A 12,778-nucleotide genomic window follows, 5' to 3' on the forward strand; every position below is an offset into this window, starting at 1 on the left:
ACGTAACACGTAGGGTGGAACCAGTGGAACATAGACGTCATATATACAGAGACGCCAAGTTGAGCCCTGGAAAGCGAACCAGCGTCGCCGCCATATTGGATGGGTCCCTGCTTTCGAGTCTTGCTGCAGAGTCAACGTAGTTTCCCCACATAACTGTTTTCTGTGGAACAAGGCGTATATATTACACACAAACAAAACAGAGGTTTACACTCTCCGAGTGTTTTTCTGGGTAACTTTTGATCCAATACTTTATTTTCAGACTTTGTACAACTGTATATCTATTTTGATAAATGTAAATAAAAGAAAGAGTCAACTGTTGTCAAGAAAGAGCCAGAAACTATTCCTGCATTTTGTTCAGCATACAGTTGCAATAACCGGCAAAATATTGAAAGCAGATCGTGTGGAATTACATTCTACAAGGTTGAATAATGATTTATTTGAACAGCTTAGATGGTAGATTGATAAATAGATTGTTTATTGATTTATTGCATTTGGATTTATCAATCAAACATGTTAGTATCAAATTTATTTATACATTTACTTATATTGTAGCTACCTTATGTCTTAGTTCAATAGCATTTTGAACATATTTTATCATAATAAACACATAATTTTTTGTGTTTTACAGTGAGCTGTATAATTACAATATCTCTGTCCTTTGTAACAAATCAAACTGTGAGAAAAATCAGGTAAAAATTGGTGAAGATATTGTTGTGGTTGGACCTACACCTCACATATAAATGCATTGGAGGCGCATGGAGACCCATCCAAGATGGCGGCGCGATGAGACGTCAGCTAGTATAAGCAGAGTGATGCTATGCGGCGTCTATGTATATTATGTCTATGGAGTGGGCGTTTCTCCATTTTTTTCTTCAATGAGAACTTTATTTACACCGCAATTTTTACGCAACATCTAATTATGTGTGAATGAAAAGAAAAACTGCTCTCTTCACTATAAAACATAGATTAATATTTAAAAAAAAATCAATAGAATGTACGATCTTCACTAGTTATTTAATGGCATCTTAACTTCATAATGGTATTTTTATTCATTTAGAGACACTTTTAGTTTATCTAATAACGTTTAACGCATGAGAGAAATTTCACGAAGGAGATTCTGACTATTCCGAAGCGAGTGTGAGATCCTTAGAACTTGGATGACTCTGGTTCTGACCCACATCTTCTATTTTTATTCATGTTTGCATGTTTAATAAATTCCTGCAGCTTTTACTGTTAAAAAGATTAATTAGGCTCCTTATTCACATACAAGATTATACACACACGGATAAAAACAAAAATAATTCAGTAATGACTGAAAAAGCTGCCAATAAAGTGACTGATGCATTAAACACTTCCAGTTCAATAGTTTTATATTGACATTACTCAACACTGGATTGAATCTCCTGAAATATTTTAAATGAACTGATTTAATGTAGAAAATGGAGCGAGAGGTATTTCCTGGTGTTTTATTGAAAACTTACAATATTAATACATGTAGTTTTATTTGATTTGAGCTACAGAGCAGAACATATTCAGCTTTCTGAGACAAACTGCGTTTTACATAAAACTCTCAGTCAGAGCCGATTCGAAGTTTCTGTGCAGATAAAACGTGATGATTATTGCGTGTAGGGTCAGAGGTCGTCCATCATGGCCAGCAGCTCGTCTCCTTTGCTGCTGTTGCCATGATGATCACGTTTCTCTTCTTCTTCTGCAAACTGTCCAGCGATCCGAGCCAGCTCATTGGCTGCCTGTTCATCCTGTAAGAAACAAACACGGTCCAGATTTATGCCGGTATGTCGGCGTGTCGCTTCTACCCAGCGGTACCCGCCTCCTACCTGCATGGCTTGAATACTTATCACTTCAGACAGGGATTCCCAAGCTCCTCCTGTAGTTCCCCTGTTCCACAACAAAAGCACCTTCATGTAGGACAAACTCAGATCTCAGAGCACAGAAAGAGTAGAGACGAGATGAAGAGCACCCACCCCTCCTCCTCCTCCTGGTCGGTGTGGAACAGGTTGATCCGGATCCCGACGTGACCTGTGGGAGCGTCCTCGGCCTTCATGCTGCCCATGAGCCGGGCCAGCAGGTTCAGCTCCTCCTTGGCCAGGAGGTTGGGAGCGTCGTCAGGCTGCAGCAGGATGGGAGCAGGAACGTCGTGTCTAACTGAGAATTTTATCTACAAGTGTGTCTGACAGGACAGATCTCGGTGTTACCTTCACACCAGCTGTCTTCGAGGTGCGTGTCTCCTCCAGGTGGTCCACGGTGTAGCTTGAAATGAAGCAGAAAACACAGCAGGGTCGGAAACTGGACCAGCCGGCAGGATGTAACGCTGCACATGTTCATACACACTTCATACATGTTCATTCCCAGTCTGATGACTCTGTCTCCATGCAGATCAAAACATCCTTCCCTGACTGGGCTGCTGTAGCTTCCTCCGGTGGAGAATTCCCTCCGCATCACTTCTCTGCCCCTCACGTCCAAGACCCTGCCCACAGAGACCGCCGGAAAGTTGCCAACATTCATACCTTCTTTCTGTTTTACATGTCAGGAGACTCCGACCAGGACCGGGACCAGGACCGGTTCCCGCTGTCGGGACGAGGTCCGGACTCAGACCAAGACCAGTTCCCGCTGTCGGGACGAGGTCCGGACTGGACCACACTAAGACCTCATGGTCCACTCAGTGACTGCAGGATGCCCACATCACAATCGCTCTACCACTGTGCTGACAGGTGGCGTCATTGGAGGTATTTAATGATCATGCCCACTTTGGTGATACTGGTTCAGTCCGTTTTGCATTTTCTGTCATAAACTTGCTACATGAGCATAGGTTAGCATAAACTTGCTACATGAGCATAGGTTAGCATGAACTTGCTACATTAGCATAGGTTAGAAACGACTTGCTACATTAGCATAGGTTAGCATAAACTTGCTATATTAGCATAGGTTATCATGAACTTGTTACATTAGCATAGGTTAGCATAAACTTGCTACATTAGCTTAGGTTAGCATGAACTTGCTACATTAGCATAGGTTAGCAACGACTTGCTACATTAGCATAGGTTAGCATGAACTTGCTATTTTAGCATAGGTTAGCATGAACTTGCTACATTAGCATCGGTTAGGATGACGGTTTTCACCAATGACATCCAATAAACAGTGAAATGTCTCATTCTAGTTCTAGGAATACCTAATAAGTCCCGGGACGTCCATCCCATATGGTACCAGGCCGGATGTTGCCATGGTGAAACGTCCATTAGGATTCTGAATTTGAGTCTTTAAGAAAAGTGACACCTGTAACGGGAAGGAAAGATGAAACCATATGAGATATTTTATCTGTTGCGTTCATGGAAGTAAGTTTGATAGCAGGACTCACACGGACGTGCACATCCTGGAAAAATATTAGCAGTGTCTGTCGGAGAAGTTGGAATTCTCCTTCTGACAGATGTGAGTAAACCTGGAGGCAGAAGACAGGCGGTGAAGACAGCGGATTAATTTAAAACATTTGGATGTTTAACGTAGAAACATCCAAATGTTTAACATGTAAACTTCCGGATGTTTAACGTAGAAAAACATCCAGATGTTTAACGCGGAAACATCCAGATGTTTAACGTGGAAACATCCAGATGTCTAACGCGGAAACATCCAGATGTCTAACGCGGAAACATTCGGATGTCTAACGTGGAACCATCCGGATGTTTAACGCGGAAACATCCAGATGTTTAACGTGGAAACATCCAGATGTCTAACGCGGAAACATCCAGATGTTTAACGTGGAAACATCCAGATGTTTAACGTGGAAACATTCGGATGTCTAACGTGGAAACATCCGGATGTTTAACGCGGAAACATTCGGATGTCTAACGTGGAAACATCCGGATGTTTAACGCGGAAACATCCGGATGTCTAACGCGGAAACATCCAGATGTTTAACGCGGAAACATCCAGATGTCTAACGCGGAAACATCCAGATGTCTAACGCGGAAACATCCAGATGTCTAACGCGGAAACATCCAGATGTTTAACGCGGAAACATCCAGATGTCGAACGTGGAAACATTCGGATGTCTTACGTGGAAACATCTGGATGTCTAGCGTGGAAACATCCAGATGTTTAACGTGGAAACATCCAGATGTTTTTAACGCGGAAACATCCAGATGTTTAACGCGGAAACATCCAGATGTTTAACGTGGAAACATCCAGATGTCGAACGCGGAAACATCCAGATGTCGAACATGGAAACATTCGGATGTCTAACGTGGAAACATTCGGATGTCTAACGTGGAAACATCCGGATGTCTAACGTGGAAACATCCTGGTGTCTAACGCGGAAACATCCAGATGTTTAACGCGGAAACATCCAGATGTCGAATGCGGAAACATCCAGATGTTTACCGCGGAAACATCCGGATGTCTAACGCGGAAACATCCAGATGTTTAACGCGGAAACATCCAGATGTCTAACGCGGAAACATCCAGATGTCGAACGCGGAAACATCCAGATGTCGAACGCGGAAACATCCAGATGTCTAACGCGGAAACATCCAGATGTCGAACGCGGAAACATCCAGATGTCGAACGCGGAAACATCCAGATGTCTAACGCGGAAACATCCAGATGTTTAACGCGGAAACATCCAGATGTTTTTAACACGGAAACATCCAGATGTTTAACGCGGAAACATCCAGATGTTTAACGTGAAAACATCCAGATGTCGAACGTGGAAACATTCGGATGTCTAACGTGGAAACATTCGGATGTCTAACGTGGAAACATTCAGATGTCTAACGTGGAAACATCCGGATGTCTAACGTGGAAACATCCTGGTGTCTAACGCGGAAACATCCAGATGTTTAACGCGGAAACATCCAGATGTCGAACGCGGAAACATCCAGATGTCGAACGCGGAAACATCCAGATGTTTAACGCGGAAACATCCAGATGTCGAACGCGGAAACATCCAGATGTCTAACGCGGAAACATCCAGATGTTTAACGCGGAAACATCCAGATGTCGAACGTGGAAACATTCGGATGTCTTACGTGGAAACATCCAGATGTTTAACGTGGAAACATCCAGATGTTTAACGTGGAAACATCCAGATGTTTTTAACGCGGAAACATCCAGATGTTTAACGTGGAAACATCCAGATGTTTAACGTGGAAACATCCAGATGTCGAACGAGGAAACATCCAGATGTCTAACGCGGAAACATCTGGATGTCTAGCGTGAAAACATCCGGATGTCTAACGCGGAAACATCTGGATGTCTAACGCGGAAACATCCAGATGTCTAACGTGGAAACATCCAGATGTCTAACGTGGAAACATCTGGATGTCTAACGTGGAAACATCCAGATGTCTAACGTGGAAACATCTGGATGTCTAATGTGGAAACATCCAGATGTCTAACGTGGAAACATCCGGATGTCTAACGTGGAAACATCCGGATGTCTAACGCGGAAACATCCAGATGTCTAACGTGGAAACATCTGGATGTCTAACGTGGAAACATCCAGATGTCTAACGTGGAAACATCCGGATGTCTAACGTGGAAACATCCGGATGTCTAACGCGGAAACATCTGGATGTCTAACGCGGAAACATCTGGATGTCTAACGCGGAAACATCCGGATGTCTAACGTGGAAACATCCAGATGTCTAACGCGGAAACATCTGGATGTCTAACGCGGAAACATCCAGATGTCTAACGTGGAAACATCCAGATGTCTAACGTGGAAACATCTGGATGTCTAACGTGGAAACATCCAGATGTCTAACGTGGAAACATCTGGATGTCTAATGTGGAAACATCCAGATGTCGAACGCGGAAACATCCGGATGTCTAACGTGGAAACATCCAGATGTCGAACGCGGAAACATCCAGATGTCGAACGCGGAAACATCCAGATGTCTAACGCGGAAACATCCAGATGTTTAACGCGGAAACATCCAGATGTTTTTAACACGGAAACATCCAGATGTTTAACGCGGAAACATCCAGATGTTTAACGTGAAAACATCCAGATGTCGAACGTGGAAACATTCGGATGTCTAACGTGGAAACATTCGGATGTCTAACGTGGAAACATTCAGATGTCTAACGTGGAAACATCCGGATGTCTAACGTGGAAACATCCTGGTGTCTAACGCGGAAACATCCAGATGTTTAACGCGGAAACATCCAGATGTCGAACGCGGAAACATCCAGATGTCGAACGCGGAAACATCCAGATGTTTAACGCGGAAACATCCAGATGTCGAACGCGGAAACATCCAGATGTCTAACGCGGAAACATCCAGATGTTTAACGCGGAAACATCCAGATGTCGAACGTGGAAACATTCGGATGTCTTACGTGGAAACATCCAGATGTTTAACGTGGAAACATCCAGATGTTTAACGTGGAAACATCCAGATGTTTTTAACGCGGAAACATCCAGATGTTTAACGTGGAAACATCCAGATGTTTAACGTGGAAACATCCAGATGTCGAACGAGGAAACATCCAGATGTCTAACGCGGAAACATCTGGATGTCTAGCGTGGAAACATCCGGATGTCTAACGCGGAAACATCTGGATGTCTAACGCGGAAACATCCAGATGTCTAACGTGGAAACATCCAGATGTCTAACGTGGAAACATCTGGATGTCTAACGTGGAAACATCCAGATGTCTAACGTGGAAACATCTGGATGTCTAATGTGGAAACATCCAGATGTCTAACGTGGAAACATCCGGATGTCTAACGTGGAAACATCCGGATGTCTAACGTGGAAACATCCGGATGTCTAACGCGGAAACATCCAGATGTCTAACGTGGAAACATCTGGATGTCTAACGTGGAAACATCCAGATGTCTAACGTGGAAACATCCGGATGTCTAACGTGGAAACATCCGGATGTCTAACGCGGAAACATCTGGATGTCTAACGCGGAAACATCTGGATGTCTAACGCGGAAACATCCGGATGTCTAACGTGGAAACATCCAGATGTCTAACGCGGAAACATCTGGATGTCTAACGCGGAAACATCCGGATGTCTAACGTGGAAACATCCAGATGTCTAACGCGGAAACATCTGGATGTCTAACGCGGAAACATTCGGATGTCTAACGCGGAAACATCCGGATGTCTAACGTGGAAACATCTGGATGTCTAACGCGGAAACATTCGGATGTCTAACGCGGAAACATCCAGATGTCTAACGCGGAAACATCCGGATGTCTAACGTGGAAACATCCGGATGTCTAACGTGGAAACATCTGGATGTCTAACGCGGAAACATTCGGATGTCTAACGCGGAAACATCCAGATGTCTAACGCGGAAACATCCGGATGTCTAACGTGGAAACATTCGGATGTCTAACGCGGAAACATCCAGATGTCTAAAGCGGAAACATCCGGATGTCTAACGTGGAAACATTCGGATGTCTAACGCGGAAACATCTGGATGTCTAACGCGGAAACATCCAGATGTCTAACGCGGAAACATTCGGATGTCTAACGCGGAAACATCTGGATGTCTAACGCGGAAACATCTGGATGTCTAACGCGGAAACATCCAGATGTCTAACGCGGAAACATCCGGATGTCTAACGTGGAAACATCCAGATGTCTAACGCGGAAACATCCAGATGTCTAACGTGGAAACATTCGTATGTCTAACGCGGAAACATCCAGATGTCTAACGCGGAAACATCCGGATGTCTAACGCGGAAACATCCAGATGTCTAACGCGGAAACATTCGGATGTCTAACGCGGAAACATCCAGATGTCTAACGTGGAAACATCTGGATGTCTAACGCGGAAACATTCGGATGTCTAACGCGGAAACATCCAGATGTCTAACGCGGAAACATCCGGATGTCTAACGTGGAAACATCTGGATGTCTAACGTGGAAACATCTGGATGTTTGATCTAGCATGCAAGTTCAACATGACTGCTGCTGGTAAATGATAGAAAGTCCTGTTATCAATACCTCGATTATTTTCCTGTGAGTGTCGTCCACCTGGTTGACCAGCACAGGTGTGTCCTTTACAAACTCTCTGATGGCATCTATGTGGTTGTAGGAGACCAGCAGCAGGTCTTTGGGACGTGGACAAAGAAAGACTTGATACTTAAAGGCCATGACCATTAGGTCATAAAGCTGGAGGAGGAACAAGAGAAGAAGAAATACTTGTACACAGCGGGTCCAGTCTGCAGGTCACAGGTTCTGTTCAGAGTTATGTGGACCAGATCCGGTCCAAAGACCACAAACCAGTCTTTAGGCCGCATAGGCATGCATATTTTCTTGTTTATTGTTTGTTTATAAACGACTAACAAATTTAATTTAATTTAATTTAATTTAATTTAATTTAATTTAATTTAATTTAATTTAATTTAATTTAATTTGTGTAACCTTTTGGTTAACCTCAGTAATGTTTTTATTTATCTGTGTTTATCTTTTTTTTAATACAAAATTCCTTCAATTTAATTTTTTTTACATGAGGAAATAATAAAGTTATTTCAAACTAAAATTTACCTGAACTCAAGAACAGGTTTTAATCATCACGCATGTTTTATTTGTTTGATCAGTTTGCACGTTACAGCGACATGCTTTCATCTCCACGTCGCTTCTCGGTCTCGATGAGAACCAGAGCAGTTTTTTCTGCTGCGCTTCTTTCCAGATTCTCCTCCTAACATCCAGACCGGGTTCTACACGCACCCTGTCCATGCTGGCCGGGTTCAGCCTCATGATGGAGGCGTGTGCTAAGCGTGTCAGCACCGTCTTCATGGTCCGGTGAGAGAACAGCTGCTGAGGTTTGAGGAGCTCGTCCATGAAGGTTTTACTGAACATGGTCCCCACGATGTCCCCCATCACTGGACAGAAGACACAAACCTGAGACCAACACACAGAACCCCGCCTGGCCCAGAGGTCCGGGACCAGGACTGGACTGACTGGACCAGAGCTGGTCCACAACTAAAGCTGGAACCAGTCCGGTATCAGGTCTGGACCGGAACCGGTCCGGTATCAGGTCTGGACTGGAACCGGTCCAGTATCAGGTCTGGACTGGAACTACAATGAGAAAAAAGCTCTTTAAAAGCTGGAGAAAAACTGAATCAAGTCAAAGAGAAGGACATGAAGAATTAGATCAGGACCAGGACCACTATCAGGATCAGGACTCGGACAAGGACTAGTATTGGGATCAGGACCAGGATGGGGGTCAGGGTCAGGGTCAGGGTCAGGACTCGGAACTGGAATCAGGACTAGGATAAAGACTGGAATTGGGAGCAGGATCAGGATCAGGACTGGGACCAAGACTAGGACGAGGACTAGTAATGGGGTCGAGATCAGGATCAAGCCCATGACCAGGATCAAGATCGGGACCAGGATCAAGATTGGGATCAGGATCAGGTTTGAGACCAGCACCCGGACCAGGATCAGGATCGGGACCCAGACCAGGATTAGAACTAGGACTAGGACTTGGACCAGGACCAGGACCAGTATTGGGACCAGGACAGGACTAGTACCAGGATCGCGACTCTGACCAGAACCAGGACCAGAACCAGGACTAAGACCAGGATTGGGACCCGGACCAGAACCGGGACCAGGACCAGGACCAGGATTGCGACCAGGATACGAATCAGGATCAGGACCAGGACCAGGACCAGAACCAGGACCCGGACCAGAACCAGGATCAGGATCAGGACCAGGATTGGGGCCAGGACCAGGACCCGGACCAGTACCCGGACCAGGACCCGGACCCAAACCAGGACCTGGACCAGGACCAGAACCAGAACCCGGACCAGAACCAGAATCAGGATCAGGACCAGGATTGGGGCCAGGACCAGGACCCGGACCAGTACCCGGACCAGGACCCGGACCCAAACCAGGACCTGGACCAGGACCAGAACCAGAACCAGGATCAGGATCAGGACCAGGATTGGGGCCAGGACCAGGACCCGGACCCGGACCCGGACCCAGACCAGGAGTTTATGATCAGAAGGATTGAAGGGATTTATGGGGTTTCTATATGAGTCGTAAACATGGCTGCTTCATCTCAGAGGGGATCCAGGACTGGAACTGTTCTGAGATCCGTGGATCCTGAACCACCAGCAGACTCCAGGACCTGGTACCTGACTAGTTCTAAGGTGGATTTCTGCTCCATACCTCTCCTCCTGTCGTTGTCAGACCAGACTCCTGCGGTCCGGTGAGGATCCATGAAGAAAAAGAGAGAAACCAGATCAGTCGTTCAGAAAGAAAACCACCTGAGAGGTCCGGTTCTGGAAGTCCCGCTGGGTGGTCCTCTACCTTTCTCTGAGCCGTCCTCAGACGTGTTGTGAGCCCGCAGACGCTGGTCCAGGATGTAAAGCATTTCTCCTCCCAGATTAATGAAAACCAGCGGCAGAGTTCTGACAGACATCTTAACCAGCAGGATTCTGTCCTGAAGACCAGGACCTGGTCTCACAAGCAGCCTGGCTCTCTGAAAACCACCAACACTCTGCTCATGGGAAGACCATCACGCCGTGGACCGCCGCCGCAGCCAGAACCGTCCATGTTCATGTCTTATCTGATCCAGATTCTGCAGATTGTCGCTAAGATGCACCAGGTGGCCTGGAGAGGATCAGCATCCTGATTGGACGGGATCAGGATCAGCTGACCGTGCAGGAGAGCAGCTACAGAAGGTAAATGATCCTGAGAGAAAGGAAGGGACAAACATCCACATGGCAATGAATACATGTTGCTGTGTATCTCCCAGGGTAGGGCGGATGTTCATCTCTCCAGCTCCGGTTCTCTACCAGAGTCCTGGGAGGCTCCTCTCCAGTATCTCAGCTGTTCCTAGGACTGATCTCTTCTGGACGGAGATGTCTGATGTTCCACCAGGTATCTGTTGGAGCCACTTCTCCAGTGGGGGGGACACGGCCCCCAGTGCTCCCATCACTATGGGTACTACTGTTGCTTCCACCCTCCAGGCCTTCTCCAGGTCTTCCTTGAGGCCTTGGTACTTCTCCAGTTTCTCCTTTTTCCTGATATTTCCATCATTGGGGATGGATCCATCGATCACTACGGCTTTCCTCTGCTGCTTCTCCATGATCACTATGTCCGCTTGGTTGGCCACCACCATTTTATCTGTCTGGAGCTGGAAGTCCCAGAGGATCTTAGCTCTCTCCTTCTCCACCACCTTGGGGGGAGTTTCCCACTGGGACTGAGGGGTCTCCAGTCCATATTCTGCACAGATGTTCCTGTACACTATGCCGGCTACTTGGTTATGGCCTCCATGTATTCTTTGCCTGCCAGTATCTTGTACCCTGCTGTGAGGTGCTGGATTGTTTCAGGGGCTCCTTTGCATCGTCTGCATCTGGGATCCTGCCTGGTATGTAGATCTGGGATCCTGCCTGGTATGTAGATCTGGGATCCTGCCTGGTATGTAGATCTGGGATCCTGCCTGGTATGTAGATCTGGGATCCTGCCTGGTATGTAGATCTGGGATCCTGCCTGGTATGTAGATCTGGGATCCTGCCTGGTATGTAGATCTGGGATCCTGCCTGGTGTGGTAGATCTGGGATCCTGCCTGGTGTGGTAGATCTGGGATCCTGTCTGGTGTGGTAGATCTGGGATCCTGTCTGGTGTGGTAGATTTGGGATCCTGTCTGGTGTGGTAGATTTGGGATCCTGTCTGGTATGGTAGATCTGGGATCCTGCCTGGTATGTAGATCTGGGATCCTGCCTGGTATGTAGATCTGGGATCCTGTCTGGTATGTAGATCTGGGATCCTGTCTGGTATGTAGATCTGGGATCCTGCCTGGTATGTAGATCTGGGATCCTGTCTGGTATGTAGATCTGGGATCCTGCCTGGTATGTAGATCTGGGATCCTGTCTGGTATGTAGATCTGGGATCCTGCCTGGTGTGGTAGATCTGGGATCCTGCCTGGTATGTAGATCTGGGCCACTATCGCTCTGGTGCTCAGGGCCTGCTCCTGTGCTGCCTTACCGACCCGTCCATACCGACCCGTCCATACCGACCCGTCCTGTACCGACCCGTCCATACCGACCCGTCCATACCGACCCGTCCTGTACCGACCCGTCCTGTACCAACCCGTCCATACCGACCCGTCCTGTACCGACCCGTCCTGTACCGACCCGTCCTGTACCGACCCGTCCATACCGACCCGTCCTGTACCAACCCGTCCATACCGACCCGTCCTGTACCAACCCGTCCTGTACCGACCCGTCCTGTACCGACCCGTCCTGTACCAACCCGTCCTGTACCAACCCGTCCATACCGACCCGTCCTGTACCGACCCGTCCTGTACCGACCCGTCCATACCGACCCGTCCTGTACCAACCCGTCCATACCGACCCGTCCTGTACCAACCCGTCCTGTACCAACCCGTCCTGTACCGACCCGTCCATACCGACCCGTCCTGTACCAACCCGTCCATACCGACCCGTCCTGTACCGACCCGTCCTGTACCGACCCGTCCTGTACCGACCCGTCCATACCGACCCGTCCTGTACCAACCCGTCCATACCGACCCGTCCTGTACCAACCCGTCCTGTACCGACCCGTCCTGTACCGACCCGTCCTGTACCAACCCGTCCTGTACCGACCCGTCCATACCGACCCGTCCATACCAACCCGTCCTGTACCGACCCGTCCATACCGACCCGTCCTGTACCAACCCGTCCTGTACCGACCCGTCCATACCGACCCGTCCTGTACCAACCCGTCCGTACCAACCCGTCCTGTACCGACCCGTCCTGTACCGACCCGTCCATACCAACCCGTCCTGTA

General features: G+C 47.5%; 1 protein-coding gene across 1 annotated transcript; it reads right to left on the bottom strand.

Annotated features, from left to right (window-relative positions):
- Positions 1–1,631: 1,631 nt before the first annotated feature.
- Positions 1,632–10,406, bottom strand: oscp1a (organic solute carrier partner 1a; the record flags this gene model as incomplete). The annotated part of the gene is made up of 11 exons (XM_079258551.1): positions 1,632–1,757; positions 1,836–1,896; positions 1,983–2,128; positions 2,214–2,268; positions 2,357–2,485; positions 3,188–3,291; positions 3,374–3,454; positions 7,982–8,149; positions 8,708–8,862; positions 10,154–10,183; positions 10,295–10,406. The coding sequence occupies 11 exons, from the start codon at positions 10,404–10,406 to the stop codon at positions 1,632–1,634; spliced, it is 1,167 nt and encodes a 388-aa protein (XP_079114677.1).
- Positions 10,407–12,778: the final 2,372 nt, after the last annotated feature.

The sequence above is a fragment of the Telmatherina bonti genome (genome assembly GCF_933228915.1).
Source record: "Telmatherina bonti genome assembly, chromosome: 19".
NCBI classification, from domain to species: domain Eukaryota; kingdom Metazoa; phylum Chordata; class Actinopteri; order Atheriniformes; family Telmatherinidae; genus Telmatherina; species Telmatherina bonti.